Source organism: Rhinoderma darwinii, chromosome 1, assembly GCF_050947455.1.
Source record: "Rhinoderma darwinii isolate aRhiDar2 chromosome 1, aRhiDar2.hap1, whole genome shotgun sequence".
Taxonomy (NCBI): domain Eukaryota; kingdom Metazoa; phylum Chordata; class Amphibia; order Anura; family Rhinodermatidae; genus Rhinoderma; species Rhinoderma darwinii.
Window position 1 is genome coordinate 356,610,545 of NC_134687.1, and position 20,993 is coordinate 356,631,537.

Below are 20,993 nucleotides of genomic sequence, written 5' to 3' on the forward strand. Positions count from 1 at the left end.
GAATGCCACTGGACTTTAAAAAGGGCTCCGCCCTCTTGTTATTTGCCTGATTGTTGTTCGTTACCCAAAGTTTGTCTTGCTAATGGTCCCCTAGTGTCTTCCAGTTCCCAACTGTATCCTGTATCCCGTGCTGTCCTGGTCTAGTGCCGTGTTGAAGCTGTTGTCGTGTTCTGTTACTCCACGTCTGACGTCTACCTGCTGCCTGGTCCCAGCCGAGCCTGCCTTGCTACTGTCCAAGTTGCCATAGGTACCCTTTCTGGACTATAGACTCTGTACAATACCGGTTTACCAGCTGCCATCCCGCTACGCGGGACAGCCAAGTGGGTCCACATCCCGCATCGTGACAATACACACACATATACATACATATTTTTGGGGGGTGTATGTATTGGGGCTATTTCCTTTGACGATTTAAGACCTTAGTGACGCCCCTCGCTGCTAGTGCTGCATCGTTGAGTCACTTAGAAGACCCAGCGATACAGCTAAAAGCTGCGGGCCGTCGACCATGAGAAGTTTGGGAAGGGGGCCCAAGAAGAATCTTTGCATCGGGGCCTATGAGCCTTTAGCTACGCCCCTGCTTTAAACTATTTTTTTTCTAGAAGAATGGATAAAGACACAGAAAATAATAGAATTTGTGGATACTACGATGGGTCGACCCGGTAGTTTCTGCAGACGTTTATGAATTTTAGGCAGTGTATAAAAGATCGGACAAATGGAAAAATTATTTGTCAAGAATTCACATTTTATTACCGATAATGCTTTGTTTTAAGTGTCGTTCAAGCACACATCGAATTTCCTCAGCTATATGGAAAGTACGGTCCCTAAGGAGAAGAGTACAGGTAGTGGGGTCTGACAGTTGTGTTATGTTTTCGTCAATGTAATCAGTTTTACCCATGATGATGATTGTCCTGCCTTTATCGGATGGTTTTATTACAAGGTCATTGTCCTCTTTCAATGATTAAAAACCACCTATTTATAAATTGCCAAATTGAAAAACTTTTTTAGATCGCTATGGACCGATGCAAACACATGCATCCTACACAAATAAGGTGCTAACAGGCAAAATTATAACAAGATAATTGCTTTATATCTTCCCGACCAACATGCCGCAAATGTATTTTTATAAAAAATAATTTTTCCTTTTTAGATACAGCTTCTATGTATCCTGGATACATAGAAGCTGTAAAGTGCCCCATGCACACGACCGTAAAAATTGTCCGTAATTGCAGACCGTAATTACTGTCTACAATTACGGACCCATTCACTTCTATTGACCAAGGACAACTTCCTGTATATTTGCGGGAAGGTGTCCGGGCCGTAAAAGTGTACCGCAAATTATGGAACATGTCCGACCTTTTGCTATTTTACGGGCCGTGTTCCCATACTTTGTATGGGAGCACGGGCCGAAAATGCAAATTGCTTGTCTGCGTCTACGCTTTTAATCGCGTGCCATGATTACGGGCACGGCCATGTGCATAGGGCCTCAGATGTGATCGATAACAGCTGGATCCTGTGTGTCAGAGACCCGCTGACCAGATGGATTTAGGTTTCAGTGCACATTACAGCTTCTATGTATCTAGGATACATAGAAGCTGTATCTGAAAAAGTACAAATATTTTTTTTTAAAATAAAAATAATTGACAAAGTTGCACAAAACACTAAAATCAAGTAAAAAACAAAAAAAAAAAGTCAAAGGTTTATAGAGCCTTTAAATATATTTATATATTTTACATAACTTCGCTTTGTGGTATCTAGAGTGCTGGTGTACTATTTTTGCTTCCATAAAAAAAAAATGGAAAATTATTTTTTACGCGACAAACAATGCAGCATTTTGAAGAAAAAAAAAAGATCCCATTTAAAAATGTATTCCAGCAAAAAATATTTATCACGCTCACTCGGCTGTAAGGCTCTAAAAATATTTTGCTTGGCTATAAGACTTTATTCACTTTCGACTGTACCTCTGACATATGCAACTGTATATAGAAATACATTTGCACGTGACCCATTAGACCTCCCATTAAAAAAATATATATACCGCGTAGTATACTTTCTTTTTTACTGGATGCCTCTGTATCCAATAGTATAGTCTACATTGCTATTCAATACAGTTGAAATAAATGCAAATCGAAGCATACCGCCCCAATGTATCCTAGAACAACACTCTTTGAGCATACGTTAGGAGAATAAAGCCTTACGTTGGCACATGCCATGCACTGCAAACAGAGCCTGAGGCTTCGTTCACATCTGCGTCAGGGCTCCGTTCAGAACTTTCAGCCAGGGGAACCCATGAATGGAACTCTGACCTAAACAAATAGAAACCATAGGTTTCCGTTTGCATCACCATTGATTTCAATGGTCACGGATCCGATGCAATTGGTTTCCGTTTGTCACCATTGTGCAAGGTTTCCGTCGTTTTGACGGAACAAATAGCGCAGTCGACTACAGTATTGATTCCATCAAAATGACAGAACCATTAAACTGTGACAAACGGAAACCATTTGCACCGGATCCGTCACCATTGAAATCAATGGTGATGCAAACGGAAACCTATGGTTTCCATTTGTTTCGGTCAGATTTCCATTCATGGGTTCCCCTGACGGAAAGCTCCGCTGAACCGAGCCCTGACGCAGATGTGAACGAAACCTTACTCCCATAGAGTGCATGGACATGAAGTTGGGGGAAATAGTTGACTTTTCTAGTGTAGGTTCTTATGGTGAGACCCACACTAATTTTAACACTTAGATGATAAATATTTTTCTCTGGAATACCCCTTTAAATCCATTGTCTGGTACACACTGTAGTAAACGGATGGTAAACCCGCAGCACACGCCTTCTCCCATCCATCCTCCTGTGTGTCCCATGTCCTGTGCCACAGCAGACAGCCAGCATCTCCTCCCCCTCCAGCCATTGTTTCTCTGCTACTCCCCCCTCCGCAGCCCACCGCATCTCCAGGCTCTCTCCCCGTACTAGCTGTCCGGCCCCCACTGCCCATGACGTCAGAGCGCTGCTAGCGGGGTGACGTCACGGAGCGTGGACCGCAAGCGGCCTCCGGTCACCGGGTTGTGTGTGAGATTCTCCGTCTCTGAGGTGTTATGTTGTAACGGTGTCCGGTGAGCAGGAGGGGAGGTCGCGGACAGGACCGGAGCGCTGACGACAACAGGTGGCTGTCCTGTTATCTGCCCATAGGCGAATAGTAGCATTTAAAGGGAGAGGCCTCTGACTGCTGCTGCAGTGTAGTGGCTGCTTAGTCTCTGGGAATGTATGGCTTTAATTCTGTATATAGACTGGGAATAGAGGGACTGTGCTAATGGCAGCTGTTCTACTGCTATCTGGTGTCATGTTTGTGTCTATAGGCGGATGTTATTGTGACTGATCATAGCATGAATCGCTCTGTAAATGGGAAAATCCGTTGCGTATTTTGCTGCTGAAAATAGGCATCAAACTGCAGGGTATTTGTGGGAAAACCACGCGTAATAGTGCATTTTTCGATACGTTTTTCTGTGCGGTCTTTACATTTTGACGAGTAAATCAGTGTGTTTTCATGCTGCGTTTTTTTCCCCGCGTTTTTCCTTTAAAACTAGACAGATACAATTCGCAGGCGGAAACGCAAGATAAATTGACATGCTGCGGCTTGTAAAATACGCACCACAGGTTTACGCGCCGATAAAAACCCACTGCGCGTAATACGCATCGTGTGCATTGAGCCCTAAAGTCATTAGTCCTGCCGAAGTAACGTCGCCTGCTACATTCCTTCAGTTCAGACTGTAAAGCCATTAGGGGACATTTTTTAATATTGGCGCACTGTACAAGCGGCGTGCCAGTCTCTTCCCCAATGCAACGTGCATTAGATTCATTATTATGACGCACATCCTGCGTAAAAAGTGGCGCAATGGCTTCACTTATGTGTTTTTCAATGTATTCGCACCAGAAAAATGCATAAAAATATTTATAAATCTGCGTTGTTCTGCTTGATGGGAAGAGCAGACACCACATATGTATGTTGTACCCATTCTGCAGGATTATACCCCCCCCCCACTCATATATGTGAATTAACCCCAAAAAGCTTTAGTTAAAACAGGTAAATAAAATGCTATGATTGTGAGTTTATTTAGTAAAAACAGTGAAACATTTAGTAACATTATCAATTTCCATCAATCGGAACTGATCACTTAAAACCCATAAACGCTACGGTTGTGAAAGACTGTTCCCTTGTTACAGTTGGAATACCTTTATAGCTGCGGCTATAGGTGATTTTACCCATAGCATCAGCAGTATTATATATATATATATATATATATATATATATACTACCGTTCAAAAGTTTGGGGTCACCCAGACAATTTTGTTTTCCATGAAAAATTTATCAAATGAGTTGCAAAATGACTAGAAAATATAGTCAAGACATTGACAAGGTTAGAAATAATGATTTTTATTTGAAATAATAATTTTCTCCTTCAAACTTTGCTTTCGTCAAAGAATGCTCCATTTGCAGCAATTACAGCATTGCAGTCCTTTGGCATTCTAGCAGTTAATTTGCTGAGGTAATCGGGAGAAATTTCACCCCATGCTTCCAGAAGCCCCTCCCACAAGTTGGATTGGCTTGATGGGCACTTCTTGCGTACCATACGGTCAAGCTGCTCCCACAACAGCTCTATGGGGTTGAGATCTGGTGACTGCGCTGGCCACTCCATTACAGATAGAATACCAGCTGCCTGCTTCTTCCCTAAATAGTTCTTGCATAATTTGGAGGTGTGCTTTGGGTCATTGTCCTGTTGTAGGATGAAATTGGCTCCAATCAAGCGCTGTCCACAGGGTATGGCATGGCGTTACAAAATGGAGTGATAGCCTTCCTTATTCAAAATCCCTTTTACCTTGTACTAATCTCCCACTTTACCAGCACCAAAGCAACCCCAGACCATCACATTACCTCCACCATGCTTGACAGATGGCGTCAGGCACACTTCCAGCATCTTTTCAGTTGTTCTGCGTCCCACAAATATTCTTCTGTGTGATCCAAACATCTCAAACTTCGATTCGTCTGTCCATAACACTTTTTTCCAATCTTCCTCTGTCCAATGTCTGTGTGCTTTTGCCCATATTAATCTTTTCCTTTTATTAGCCAGTCTCAGATATGGGTTTTTCTTTGCCACTCTGCCCTGAAGGCCAGCATCCCGGAGTCGCCTCTTCACTGTAGACGTAGACGTGGACACTGGCGTTTTGCGGGTACTATTTAATGAAGCTGCCAGTTGAGGACCTGTGAGGCGTCTATTTCTCAAACTAGAGACTCTAATGTACTTGTCTTGTTGCTCAGTTGTGCAGCGGGGCCTCCCACTTCTCTTTCTACTCTGGTTAGAGCCTGTGTGTGCTGTCCTCTGAAGGGAGTAGTACACACCGTTGTAGGAAATCTTCAGTTTCTTGGCCATTTCTCGCATGGAATAGCCTTCATTTCTAAGAACAAGAATAAACTGTCGAGTTTCACATGAAAGCTCTCTTTTTCTAGCCATTTGGAGAGTTTAATCGAACCCACAAATGTAATGCTCCAGATTCTCAACTAGCTCAAAGGAAGGTCAGTTTTATAGCTCCTCTAAACAGCAAAACTGTTTACAGCGGTGCTAACATAATTGCACAAGGGTTTTCAAGTGTTTTCTAATTATCCATTAGCCTTCTAACACAGTTAGCAAACACAATGTACCATTAGAACACTGGAGTTGTGGTTGCTGGAAATGGGCCTCTATACACCTATGTAGATATTGCATTAAAAACCAGACGTTTGCAGCTAGAATAGTCATTTAGCACATTAACAATGTATAGAGTGTATTTCTGATTAATTTAATGTTATCTTCATTGAAAAAAACTGCTTTTCTTCCAAAAATAAGGAAATTTCTAAGTGACCCTAAACTTTTGAACGGTAGTGTGTGTATGTATATATATATATATATATATATATATATATATTCTACATCTAGCACACAAATGTCCTGTGTGAACCCGGGCCCATTATCAGGAAATATCCTGCAGTTGATGGCTTCATAACTAATGATGATAATCTGCCAGTGCATTGAGCGTTTGCTCGTTCATCTCATCGTTCCCCTGTTTACACAGGACAATTTTCGGGAATGAGCATTCTATGAACGCTTGTCTGCCTGATAACCGCCCAGTGTAAAACCACCTTAAATCATCTGCAGGACATATTTGTGACATTACTGACTAATAGGCGCTTTAATATAAGTTGCATTCTGTCTTCTGTTTTTGGTGACTTTAATTATTTCATGAAGTTGGTTTGTTTGCTGAGTAAACATAGGTTACAGATTGTTACAGAAGTGTTTATCTAGAGTATATTCGTGATAAGAATGTTGGCAAACAGACAAGAGATTGATGGGCTGACAGTAATTACTGAGCAATCCTGAGTCAAACATGCACATAAGCTCAACGCTCCTGCAGGACTGCGACAAGAAGGGGTTTTCTTTGCCTTAAAGAGGCTCTGTCACCACATTATAAGTGGCCTATCTTCTACATAATGTGATCGGCACTGTAATGTATATTACAGAAGTGTTTTTTATTTAGAAAAACAATCATTTTTGACGGAGTTATGACCTATATTAGCTTTATGCTAATGAGTTTCTCAATGGACAACTGGGCGTGTTTTACTATATGACCAACTAGGCGTTGTGGAGAGAAGTGTATGACGCTGACCAATCAGTGACCAATCAGCGTCATACACTTCTCTCCATTCATTTATACAGCACATAGCGATATAGCTGTATCACTATGTGCAGTCACATAAACAAACACTAACGTTACTGTAGTGTTCTGACAGTGAATATACATTACCTCCAGCCAGGACGTGATGTCTATTCAGAATCCTGACCACTTCTGTAGCGTCTGTGTGATATTTACAGCAAGGCAAGCGTAATCTCGTTTTAAATGACAGGTTAATTCGTAATCTCGCGAGAGTACGCCTGCTATGCTGTAAATCACAGAGAAGTGCAGAGAAGTGTCAGGATTCTGAATACACATCACGTCCTGGCTGGTAGTGATGTCTATTCACTGTCAGGACTCTTGAGTAACGTTAATGTGTGTGTATGTGGCTGCACATAGGGATCTAGCTATATCACTATGTGCTGTGTAAATGAATGGGGAGAAGTGTATGACGCTGATTGGTCGATGTCATACACTTCTCTCCACAATGCCCACTTGGCCAAAAAGTAAAAACACGACCAGTTAGGCATTAGGAAAGTCATTAGCATAAATCTAAAATAGATCATAACTCTGACAGTTTTTCTAAATAAAAACCACTGCTGTAATCTACATTACAGCGGCGATCACATTATGTAGAAGATAGGCCACTTATAATGTGGTGACAGAGCCTCTTTAAAGATCACGAAAGAAGCAAATAAAACATGTAATTTACGTGTAAAACCAAAAATATTGCTTTAAACTTTCCGTTTGACCCATTGATGTCCTATTACTCGCTCACAGCATCTAAAGGGTTAAAAGTCTCCTTGTAAAGGACTTCACCTTCCTATCCCATTTGCCACGTGTTATCTAAGTGAGAGGTAATGACATATGGCATTAAAGCCTATTACCGAATCATGTATCTATGTTTAGAAGATTGTAATTGTTCTGTAGTCTTCCCTAGAACTTCCGTGTAGGATTCTATACTTGTGGATAAACGTTTTTATTTTTTAACCCCTAAAGAACAGTTTTCCCTTATGAAGCATATTGCTAATAGGCTTATATTAGTGAGTACCAGTACATATTACCTGTTATTTTTAACTGAACATATGTTTAAACCCATTGACTACATGTGCCGTACATTTACGGCACTGACGCTATGTAGTTAATGCCAAACGCCCTGAATGTATGGTGGGGATGATGCAGGCTAAGGAACTATGCCCGAACCATCCGCCGCAGATGTCAGCTGTACATTACAGCTTACACTGCTGCAATGGCCAAGATCGAAGATAACGCTAATCCCTGCCCTTAAAGAGGCTCTGTCACCAGATTATAAGTGCCCTGTCTCCTACATAATCTGATCGGCGCTGTAATGTAGAGAACAGCAGTGGTTTTTATTTAGAAAAACGATAATTTTTTAGCAAGTTATGAGCAATTTTAGATTTCTGCTAATTAGTTTCTTAATGACCAACTGGGTGTGTTTTTACTTTTTACCAACTGGGCGTTGTACAGAGAAGTGTATGACGCTGACCAATCAGTGACCAATCAGCGTCATACACTTCTCATTGTTCCAGCCCAGCATGATCCACAGCACAGTGAGATTGTGCAGTGAAAGAAGCTGGGCTGGAACAATGAGAAGTGTATGACGCTGATTGGTCACTGATTGGTCAGCGTCATACACTCCTCTGTACAACGCCCAGTTGGTAAAAAGTAAAAACACGCCCAGTTGGTCATTAAGAAACTAGCATAAATCTAAAATTGCTCATAACTTGCTCAAAAATGATTGTTTTTCAAAAGAAAAACCAATGTTTACATTACAGCGCCAATCAGATTAGGTAGGAGATAGGGCATTTATAATCTGGTGACAGAGCCTCTTTAAACCCCATTAAATGCCACAGTCAGTTGTGACCACAACATCTAAGGCTTCGTTCACATCTGCGTCAGGGCTCCGTTCAGGCATTTTGTCGGAGCTTTCCGTCCGAATAAAACACTGACTGAAGCAAATGGAAACCATAGGTTTAAGTTTGCATCACCATTGATTTCAATGGTGATGGATCCGGTGCAAATGGTTTCCACAAAGGAGACAAACGGAAACCATTTGTATCGGATCCGTCACCATAGAAATCAATGATGATGCAAACAGAAACCTATAGTTTCCGTTTGTTTCAGTAAGGGTTCCGTTCTGACGGAAAGCTCAGACAAAACGACTGAACGGAGCCCTGACGCAGATGTGAACGAAGCCTAAGTGGTTGGACCGAGGGAGGGGGCTCCCTTTTGTCACCCCATCCCAGGGTGCCAATGGGTTGCTATGGCAGCTGTGAGCCTAAAGAAGGCCACCAGGTCTGCCACGTGTGTATGCCTATTAGTTAGGAAAATAATAAGTTTTAGCCAAGTCCTATGTACCACAAAATGGTACTGATAACAACTAAAACTCGTCAAAATACAAGCATAAAACTCTGTCGATGATAAAAAAAAAAACAAAAAAAAACACAAAAACAAATATTATTTTTTTTTAAATAAAACTTGTAGTAATAAAAGATTTTCAATACATTAGTTGTAGACCAAAATTGTGCCATTAAAAAATACAACTCTACCTTCCACGAACAAGCCTTAATTTGGCTATATAAATGGGAAAATGGAAAAGTCATAGCTCTCGGATTGCAGTGATGGAAAAAGGTCCAAAATCGCTTCTTACCAAACCTATTACGTGAAAGGAACTACATAGCAGTTCTGTGCATGGCTCCGCTCTGAACTCCAGCCTTTCGTTCATGATTGGTGGATGTCCCAGTAGTTGGACTACACTAATCTGCTACTAACGGTGTATCCTAGTGATATAACATATAATGTTAAAAAGATTAAAAAAAAGTCATCTCCAAATGCAAGCCTGTATGTGGCCTTGAACTATGGACGCCTTTACACTAAATTTATTTTTATTATTTATTTGCTTCCTAAATGCAAAATTAAGTAACATTCTAAATAGAAGTAAATGGGGGAGGAATCCTCCAGATCACCGATCCTATGTCCGAGCCCGGACAGCGCACGGATCCTCGTGGCGGCAACACGCCACGAGTAAGGACAAGCAATTTGTCTGAAACGCGTAGGCCTGCTATCTGATGTATCCACCCCTATGTATATGGACTTTTTAATATATTTGGAATATTACTTCCTTTTAAACCCAGCACTGGATCAAGTTTCTCTTTTTCTGCTTTAACATTCTAAATAGTGTTCGTTAAATATATCCTCACAAACCTACAAAGAACCTCAAAACAGAGTGAAAAAAAGGGGGGAAACCCCAATATGACTCAGAAGCAACCTACAAAGCGCAAGGGACATGACGTCCCAATATAATATGAAAATAGCTACCATGAGTAGTAAAAAGTATACATCTTTATTAAATAACAATTCATGGTATGGTAATAATACATATAACAATACTAGATCATATATCAGGAGGAATAGCAGTCAGGTACAGATGACAATATACCATAAGGGAAAACAGGAAACAACCAAACTCAAAACACGTCCCAGTACTAACAAGCCATGCACACAAGTATAATATAAATACCAATAGAATAAGGAATATATATATATTAAGCTAAATCTGTGACAGGAAAGCTGCCCAATGCAAAAGTAACCGCTACAAATAAGCAGCGCATATGCAGACCAATTAACAGATATACGCAAAACAGATGAATAAGAACAGATATACCTGTGGACATGATGGAAGCACGGGACGTGGAGAGATGGCACAAAGACGCCTCGACGCGCGTTTCGCCTGCACAGCCTACATATGCCCCCACATTACAAATTGAAATGCCAGCAAAACCTCAAGCAAAACCACTACTAAGCAAAAGTAGCACTCAAAAAAACAATATGCCCAAACATCAGTTTACATCCACATATATGGCATTGCCGCCATACCGAGAGAACTTGCTTAACAATTTATGGCATGTGTCTCTTTGTGGTGTCCAAATGCTCACTACACCGCTTGATAAATGCCTCGTACGGTGTATTTTGCAAAATGGGGTCACTTCTGGGGGGTTTCCGCTGAAGTGGTACCAAAGAAGCTTTGCATATGCAATCTAGCAAAATTTGCGCTCCAAAAGCCAAATGGCGCTCCTTCCCTTCTGAACCCTGCCGTGTGCTGAAACAGCAGGTCATGATCACATATCTGGTATTACTGTAATCAGCAGCAATTGAATTACAAATTGGGGGGTGTTTTTTATTTTGAATTTCCTAGTTTTAGATCAACATTTTGATCTAAAACGACACTTTATTGGAATTTTTTTTTAATTTTTATGACCCAATTCTAATAATTTCAGCAACAAAATGTGGAGTCAAAATGCTCACTATACCAGGCGAATACTGCTCCTGAATTTCAGACGTTTTTGCAAGTATCCGTGTTTTTCGCGGCGTCCATTACGGACGTAATTGGAGCTGTTTTTCAATCGAGTCAATAAAAAAACGGCTCCAAAAACATCCAAAGAAGTGACATGCACTTCTTTGATGCGGGCGTCTTTTTACGCGCCATGTTTTGACAGCGACGCGTAAAATGACACCTCGTCTGAACAGAACATCGTAAAACCCATTGCAAGCAATGGGCAGATGTTTGCAGGCGTAATGGAGCTGTCTTTTCAGGCGTAATTCGAGGCGTAAAACACCTCCATTACGTCTGAAAATAGGTCGTGTGCACATACCCTAAGATTAATTACTTGAGGTGGTTCGTTTTCAAAACGGGGTCTTTTTGGGGGTGTTTCTTATGTTTTGGGACCTCAAGGCCTCTGCAAACCTATAATGGTGCTCCAAAATCCACAAGGTGGATTAAAATTGAATTTCTTAAAGGGGTTTTCCAGGGACACTATTTTCTTCCAGGCGCGCAACACACGAACACTGTGGAGTTTTATTAATGAGGCAAATGGGGCGGGCATTGAGGCGTAATCAAAGAATTCAACGGGGTGGGCATTGAGGAGACTGTGGACCAATAGGATACATCAAACCCGGGTATACGTCAGAAGTCTCGGGTTTGAGGTATCCTATTGGTCCACAGCTTCCTCAATGTCTGCTTTGTTCATTCTTTGCTTGTACTTCAATAGCAGCACGATTTTCTTTGCTTCGCCTGCTATTCGTCAGTGAAAATTGAGGACTAGCATGCACGCAAAGAAAATCGTGCTGCTTTTGAAGTACAAGCAAAGAATGAACGCAAAGGACATTGAGGAGGCTGTGGACCAATAGGATGCCTCAAACCCGGGACTTCTGACGTTTGAGGCATCCTATTGGTCCACAGCCTCCTCAATGTCCGCTCCATTCATTCTTTGCTTGTACTTCAATAGCAGCACGATTTTATGTCTAGTTATAATGGTACATATATTTGGGGTACATATATTTGGAGATGATGGGGATCACATTAGATATCTGAGGTGCGGTCAGAGAATTCTGTGACCGCACCTCGGATAAAGCAGGTGGGCAGGATAAACTAAAGGGGAAGGGAGAATTAGTGTGTAGGGCCAATAGTTTATCCCGCCCAAGGTAGAAAATCAAAACTTCCGGCAGGGCAGAGGTAGGGAGAATAGGAAGGAAAGTGTTCAGATTTAATACAGAATGTATATTAGGAACTTTATTAAATATTTACATAGAGTATTAGTTAAAAAATTGTGTCCCTGGAAAACCCCTTTAAATTTAACCTGCACTTTTCTTTAATTCCTGTGACACGCCTAAATGTTTGACATTTTTTAAATGCTGTTTTGAGTACTTTGAGGGTGCAGTGTTTATAATGTGGTGATTTATAGGGGAATTCTAATATATAGGGCCCTCAAAGTCACATCAGAACTGAATTGGTCCCTAAAGAAATTTTCTTGAAAATGTGAAAAATTGCTGCTAAACTTTTAAGCCTTCTCACATCACTTTTAAGCCTTCTCACATCCTAAAAAAATAAAAGGATGTCAACATAAAGTAGACATATGGGAAATGTTAACCCCTTAGTGACCAGCCTATTTTAGGCCCTAATGACCAAGCTATTTTATTCGTTTTTCTATAGTCGCATTCAAAGAGCTATAACGTTCTTATTTTTTCGTCTACATAGCTGTATGAGGACTTGTTTTTTGCGGGATTAGTTGTACTTTTTAATAGCACCATTTTTGGGTACATATAATTTTTATATTAACTTTTATTAACCTTTTTGGGGGGGATTATAAAAAAAAACTGAAATTCCGCCATTGTTCTATGCGTTTTTAAATTGACGCCGTTCACTGTGCGACGTAATTAACATGTTACCTTTATTCTATGGGTCGGTACGGTTACGGCGATACCACATGTGTAGAGGTTTTTTTATGTTTTACGACTTTTGCACAATAAAAACACTTTTGAACTAAAATTATTTGTTTTTGCATCGTCGCTTTCCAAGAGCCGTAATTTTTTTATTTTTCCATCAATGTAGTGATTTTTTGGGCTTGTTTTCTGCGGGACAAGACGTAGTTTTGAATGGTACTGTTTTGGGGTGCATGGGACTTATTGATTCATTTTTATTATGACTTTTTTGGGGGGCAATGGAAAAAAATTGCAATTTCGCCATGGTTTTTTGCGTTTTTTTTTTACGGTGTTCACTTTGCAGTTTAAATTACATATTAACTTTATAAATGGAGTCATTACGGTCGCGGCGATACCACATTTTTTTTTTTTTACACTTTTACTAAATAAAATCACTTTTTATGGAAAAAAATGATTTTATTTATTTTTTTACTGTACTTTTTATTAATAATCTTTATTTCACTTTGATGACTGATTTTATTAGTCCCACTAGGGGACTTTACTGTGCGATGTTCCGATCGCTGCTATAATGCTCTGGTATACTTCGTATACCAGAGCATTATTGCCTGTCAGTGTAAATCTGACAGGCAATCTGTTAGGACGTGCCTCCGGCGCGTCCTAACAGGCATATGTCCAGGGCAGACCTGGGGGCTTTTATCAGGCCCCCGGCTGCCATGACACCCCATCGGAGACCCGCGATTTCATTCGCGGGCCGCCGATGGGTGACAGAGGGAGCGCACTCCCTCTGTAAACAAAGTTAAATGCCGCGGTCGCTATTGACGGCGGCATTTAACTGGTTAAACGGCCGCGATCGAAGTAAACTTCGATCGCGGGCGTTGGAGCAGGAGCTCAGCTGTCATCAGACAGCAGAGCCCCGGCTCCTGCCTGCACGGGAGACCCGTGCAGGACTTAGACTAGGCTGACGTGAAAAGGCGTCAGCCTAGCCTAAAGCCCATTAGTGACCGACGTGAAAAGGCGTATTAGTGGTCACTAAGGGGTTAATAAGTGTAACTTGTGTAGTATGACTATCTACGTTACAACTAGGGAAAATAAAATGTATAAAAATGCGATTTTTTTTTTTTTTTTACAACTAAACACAATTTATCTACCAAAATGTAACCGTAACATAAAATACAGTTTGTCACGAGAAAACAAACTTGAAATTGCTTGAATAAGTAAAAGCAAAGTTGTTACCAGATAAACTGACACAAATCAGATTTGAAAAATGAGGCACTGTCAGAAAGGGCAAAACTGGTTGCGGCGGTAAGGGGTTAAATTGTCAAATCTCCGCATATCAGACAAGAGCGTATGTGAGCTGTTGGGCCTATGTTGCTAAATATTTAGCGTAGGGTTGTCACTATACCAGAATTTTGACTTTGGTACCGATATTTCGTGTAGTATTTCGATACTCTATACCAAAACGATACTTTGCCAACAATAATAATAAAAAAAAAAATTTCTTCCATTTTCTGATGTGAGGCGCGTGGTGTGATGAATTTTGAACCTCCATGTGCCTCACATTAACCTCTTAATGCCGAAGGACGGATATATCAGTCCTCTGCAGCTGCTAGTTCGCGCAGGAGGACGGATATATCCGTTCTGTGATGGCGCGGGTACTGCCACTGTACCCACGCGATCAGCGGCAGGAGCACGGCTGTTATACTCAGCCTGGCTCCTGCTGCAACTGCCGGAATCGAAGCGCGCTCCGATTCCGCAGGTTAAACCAATAAAAGCCGCTGTCAATAGTGACAGCGACATCTAATGTGTTTGACAGAGGGAGGGAGCTCCCTCTGTCACCCCATCGGCGCCCCCGCAAACAAATCGCGGGTCGCCGTCGGGTTTCCATGGCAGCCGGGGGCCTAACAAAGACCCCCAGGTCTGCCTTCAGCATCTGCCTGTTAGGCGATGCCGGAGGCATGACCTAATAGATTGCTTGTCCGTTTTACACTGACAGGCAATAATGCTTTGGTATACTAAGTATACCAAAGCATTATATATGCAATCAACAGATCGCATGGTGAAGTCCCCTGGTGGGACTAAAAAAAAAATGTAAATCAGTTAAATAAAGTTTGTGAAAAAAAAAATAAAAATTACAGTCAAAATCAAATAAAACGATTTTTTTTGCCCAAAAAGTGGTTTTATTTAGTAAAAGTGTCAAAACAAATAACACATACACATATATGGTATCCCCGCGATCGTAACGACTTGAACAATAAAATGAACACATTAATGAAACCGCCGGATGAACGGCGTCCAAAAAAACCGCAAAAAACGGCAAAATTCTCTATTTTCTCCCATTCCCCCCATAAAAAAATTAAATAAAAGCTAATCTATAAGTCCTATGTACCCCAAAATAGTAATAATGAAAACTGCACATTGAGCCGCAAAAAGCAAGCCCACGTACGGCCACATTGACGGACAAATAAAAAAATTACGGCTCTTGGAATGCGGCGATGCAAAAACAAGTAATTTTTTTCTAAAAGGCTTTTTATTGTGCAAACGTAGGAAAACATATAAAAACTTTACATATTTGGTATCCCCGTAATCGTGCCGACCCATAGAATAAAGTTAACATGTTATTTACACTGCATAGTAAACGGCGTAAATTTGTAACGTGAAAATTAATGCTGGAATAGCTGCTTATTTTCAATTCTCTCCTAAAATAAAGTTAATAAAAGTAAATCGATATATGCTAAGCATCTAAAAATGGTACAATTACAAAATACAACTCCTCCCGCAAAAAACAAGCCCTTATACGGCTATGTCGACGGAATAAAAAAAAAGTTACGACTCTTGGAATGCGACCATTAATAAGTGAAAGAAAGCAGTTTTTTATAACAGCGTAAACATGAGTGACGCTATAAATTTGTTATTAAGGTCGCGACGATGCCAAATATGTGTATATTTTATGTATCGAGACTTGTTTCAATGTTTATTGTAAAATGTGTGTATTTTTTATTTTTATTTTTTTATATACTTTTTTTATTTTTAAACTTTAATGTACTGGCATATATCTATATGCCAGTACATTAGCCCGTGTACGGATAGTACACAGGCAGCAGTTAGGACATACCCAAGTATGCCCTAACAACAGGAAATATGGTCAGGCAGCCCTGGGGTCCTTCAATGGACCCTGGGCTGTCTGCCCATATATCATATGTCCCTCGATCGCATCACAAGGATTCCCTGTGACACGATCCAAAGGGCATCCCCCCTTCTCATATACCCCTTCTTGAATGCTGCAATCGGCTTTGATCGCAGCTGTCAAGGGAATAGCAGCGGAGATGAGAGGTTTCTCTGATCTCCGCCGTTACAGTGGGACTGTGGCTGTGTAATACAGCCATTGCCTGCTCCTGACAATAAGTGTGCGCGCGCGGTCAGCATGAGGTGATGCGGCCGGTACTGCACTAATGAGCGGCGGTGCAGGCACTGAAGACACAACAGGGGGGTGTTTTGCAGTGCACCCGCCATGTTCTGTCTTCAGTGCCGGCAATCATTAGTGCAGCACAGGTCACATCACCTCATCCTGACCGGGCACGCACTTGTCAGGACTCAGGAGCGGGGCAATGGCTGTATTAGACACCCGCAGCCCCGCTCTAACTACATTCATGTGTTACTATACTTCGTTGCGCGGCCGCACAGCTTAGTATCGAAATACATGAATTAATGGTATCAAACCGTTTGAGTGTGCACGGCATCGAAACAGTATTGAAGTTTCGATGCATCATGCAACCCTAGTTTAGCGCACAAGTAGCTTGTGAACAGAAGATCCCTCCCATCGTCTCCACCACACCAATCAACCTTTAGGGCACATAGCGGCGAGAAGTTAGTAAAGATCTGTTTTGTTTTTTTTTGTTTTTTTTGCTGCATTATAGATTGTGCAGAATGCCTGACAATGAGAGGGGGAAGGGTTTTCTCACAGTGATTGCTTGACTGTTAGAACAGAAAGAGGGACATGAAGTAAAGCCATAAATACATACAAAGATGTTAAAGCACCCAATATAGCGGAAACGAGGATACCGAAGGCGGTGGAGGACCTTTCTGATCTACAGAGCTAGAATCTTGTGCATTTTTATTTTCTCTGTACTCTGAATAGGTTTCAATTGTGGACCAATTCTAGATATTCTAAATAGGATAAGAAAATTAAACATGAATCCCATAAAAGAGAACACAATGGTGACATATGTTTTCATTATTATTGTTAATAAGCAGTGCTAGGATTCTCTGTATGATCATGTTACTACATATTATGTATACATTGTACATTCTGAAAAATTATAAAAAAAAATCTATTGTTCGATAAAATAAAAGATGTCATAAATAGGAATGCTAAAAGCATAAGTCCGAGCATACCTTCAAAGCTGCAGAAGGTCTGCATGTTATTAGAATGGCTGTGGAGCCACATGTTGCAGACCATACATAGCATATAAATAATGCATAAAAGCACAATAAATAATATATAGCCAGGCATTTAAGGCAAAGTAGTTCTATGACATTATCAATGAGGAAGGTGGGCACTGCATTCAGGGAATTTAGGGCAGATTTTCACACGGCAGGTTTGTTGCAGAAGGGCTAAGGCAGGAAATGATTGCAATTTTAGGCTTCATGCACACGTTGCGTATTTTGCTGCGGAAACTACGCAGCAAAACTGCAAGAAGCTCGCAACAAAAAAACAAAGGTTTTTTTAAATGCGTTTTTCGGTGCGGTTTTTACGTTGTGCTGCGTAAATTGTGGCGTTTTCACGCAACGGGTTTTGCTGCATATTTCTCCAGAACTAGGGAGATAGAGATAGCGGTTTTGAAAATAAGCACCGTGGGTCAATTTACGTCCCAAAAAAATAACGCAGCGTGGACATGAGAATCCCTGGAATCTCATTGCCTAAACTGGTACTATGTTACCCTGTGGTTTTGCCGCATGCAAATACGCGTGGCAAGACCGCACGTAATACGCATCGTGCGCATTGACCCTTACGGTGGATTCTATTACTGGAAATGTGTGGTGCTTTTAAAGTTCCAGAAAAATATTTTACAAGTTGCAAACTAAAATCTATCAGGAATTTTAAAACCAATGACTTTTTTTTTTTTTTTTTAGGAAACCTCTGAAAACCATGTTGGAAACTCTTGGTACGTTCTTCGTATTTCTATTTCTTAACTCGTTAAATTGTTTTAAAGAAAAAGATTAATGGTCAGTGAAGGTTTGTTTTATATACCGTGTAATAAAGGGTTAATTTCATCATCTTTAATACAAAAAGACAATTGTATGTGTTATACTTATATTTTTATTTGGAGAATGGCAATGTATTCTACAGCATTGTATTATCTAATGGAACACATACATTCAATAGAAGCAATGATAGAAGAGTCAACATGAAGGCGTAGCGTTACCAGTTGTTACAAAGTGGAGCTGTTTTCTGCTTGATACTTTGTGTATTAATGAGCTGAATGCCTAGGATACATTCCAGTGTATGGGGGCAGCACGGAATTCATTCTCTTCAAGGTGAGAGTGGGAGGACGTGATAAGGGTGGGTGAAAGCTGTAAGTCATTGGCCACAGATGGGAGAGCATGTAACATGTACAGTATTGTCTGATAATTTAGTCCTATACACAAACGTATTGCCACAAAACAATCATGGGGATTACCGCTCCACGTAACACATGGGGATAAAAAATAAAATATAATAATTGACTTTTTTTTAGAGTGCAATATATTGAGATTTAACTTGTGTGTTACAGCCGACACTTGCGGGTAATGAGCAGGATCTCGCTCGAGCGCGATCCCGCTTGTTTGACCCGTTAAATGGAGCGGTCAATAGCGAACGAGGCATTTAAATGACTAAAAACGGGGTGGGGTGGTGACCCCCTGTAATGTTCCAACAGCCCCTCCGTGGCGAGATAGGAGGGTGCCATTGGTTGGCATGGCAGCCTGGGGGCCTGGTGAAGGCCCCCAGGTCCGCCATCTTTGTACTCCAAAAGATCCATAGAAGCCTGTCAGAATCACGATATACTGCAATACATTAGTATTGCAGTATATTATGCTTTCGATTTCCGTGATCCTAGGGGGACAAGTACAAAAAGTAAAAAACAATAAAATAAAGTTGTTGTTTTTTTTTAATAAATAAAAAAAATTAAAAGTTCAAAAAAATCCCCCTTTTCCCATTTTCCCTCAAGCACAATGTAAAAAAAATAAAAAGCTAACATAACTGGTATCGACGCGTCCGTAAAAGTCTGAACTATTACAATATATCATTACTTATGAAAAATGAAAAACATCACTTCATCTCCCACAAAAATGTAAATAAAAAGTGATCAAAAATTCTCGTACCCCAAAATCGTACCACAGCTCGCCCCGCAAAAAATAAGCCCTTATACCGCTCAATTGACTGAAAATTAAAAAAGTTAGAATGTGGCGATACAAAGTCAGAATGTGGCGATAAAACACAAATTTTATTTTTAACAAGCAGTTTTTTCATTGTAAAAGTAGTAAAACATAAAAAAACTATAAATTTGTTATCGCTGTAATCATATTAACCCACAGAATAAAGTTAACATGCCGTTTTTATCGCACAGTGAACGCCGTAAAAACAAAACCACCCAAAAGATTGAGGAATCGCTGTTTTTTTCTTATTCCACCCCACATTTTTTTTCCAGTTTCCCACTACATTATATGGTGCCGTGAAAATCTACAACTCAGAGGCGGGGCCTAAAAGGCGTCCGGCCATAGTAAAAAGATGGCTCAGAAGCTGAGCCTGCGACATCAGCCGCTGGTGTCAGCTGTATGTTACAGCTGACACCGTGCTGTAACGGCACTACGTGGGTAGTACAATGCATTAGCGTAAAGATCAGAGGTGTAGGCCCTCAAGTCCCCTAGTGGGACAAAAAAAGCTTTACGTTAATAAAAACAAACACTGCCTTTTTTCCTATAATAAGTCTTTTATTATAGGAAAAAAATGAAAACGTAAAAAAAAAAAGTACACATATTTGGTATCGCCGCATCCGTAATAACCCGAACTATGAAATGATAATGTTATTTTTCCCACACGGTGAACACTGCAAAAAAATAAAAATAAAAAACTATGCCATAATCGCTATTTTTCTTATCACCACCCCTCACAAAACATGGAATAAAAAGATCATAAAGCCCCATGTACCTCAAAATGGTACCAATAAAAGCTAGAACCCGTCCCGCAATAAACAAGCCCTTACACAGCTTTTTTTGACTGAAAAATAAAAAAGTTCTGGCTCTCAGAACATGGGGACACAAAATGTGCAGAGCGTTCCAAAAGCAGATTGGACACCATTTATCAGTGCGACACTGGCCGCTGCGGATTATTATTATTATTTATTTACCACGTTATTATTCCCTCTTATTATTCCCTCTTATTATACCCTAATGTATCCCTCACAGTTTACATATGCCCCCACATTATAAACTGAAATACCAGCAAAACCCCAAACAGAACTACCACCAAGCAAAATCTGCGCTCCAAAAGCCAAATGGCGTGCCCTCCATTCTGAGCCCTACAGTGTGCCCAAACAGCAGTTTACGTCCACATATATGGCATCGCCATACCCGGGGCAACCGGCTTAGCAGTTTACAAGGTGTGTGTCTTCGGTGGCACAAACTGGGCACAACATATTGTGCATTAAAATGGCATATCAGCGGAAAATTGCAATTTTCACTTTGCAAAATCCGCTGCACATTAATTACTAGTGGAAAAGCACTGGGGGGGCAAAATGCTCACTACACCCCTTAAAATGCCTCAAGGGGTGTAGTTTCCAAAATAGGGGTCACTACTTGGGGGTTTGTTTTACTATTTGACCTCCGAACCCTGCAATTGTGGGCCAATGCTGTGAAAATCACCAAAATAGACCTCAAATGCGCATATTGCTCTTCTTCTGAGCTCTGTCATTTGTCCAGGCAAATGTTAAATTCCTTGAGGGGTGTAGTTTCCAAAATGGGGTCACTTCTTGGGGGCTTCCACTGTACTCTGGTACCTGAGGGTTTTGCAAATGCGA

General features: G+C 40.8%; 1 protein-coding gene across 5 annotated transcripts in view; it reads left to right on the forward strand.

Annotated features, from left to right (window-relative positions):
• The first annotated feature begins 2,869 nt into the window (after positions 1-2,869).
• Positions 2,870-20,993, forward strand: part of MPDZ (multiple PDZ domain crumbs cell polarity complex component) — a 146,855-nt gene continuing 128,731 nt past the window's right edge. For all 5 annotated transcript variants that reach the window (XM_075826777.1, XM_075826793.1, XM_075826803.1 and 2 more), the window contains exons 1-2: positions 2,870-3,160; positions 18,070-18,101. In XM_075826777.1, the coding sequence (XP_075682892.1) occupies positions 18,086-18,101 (16 nt within the window). In that variant the 5' untranslated portion in view covers positions 2,870-3,160; positions 18,070-18,085. The remainder of the gene's footprint in view (positions 3,161-18,069; positions 18,102-20,993) is intronic.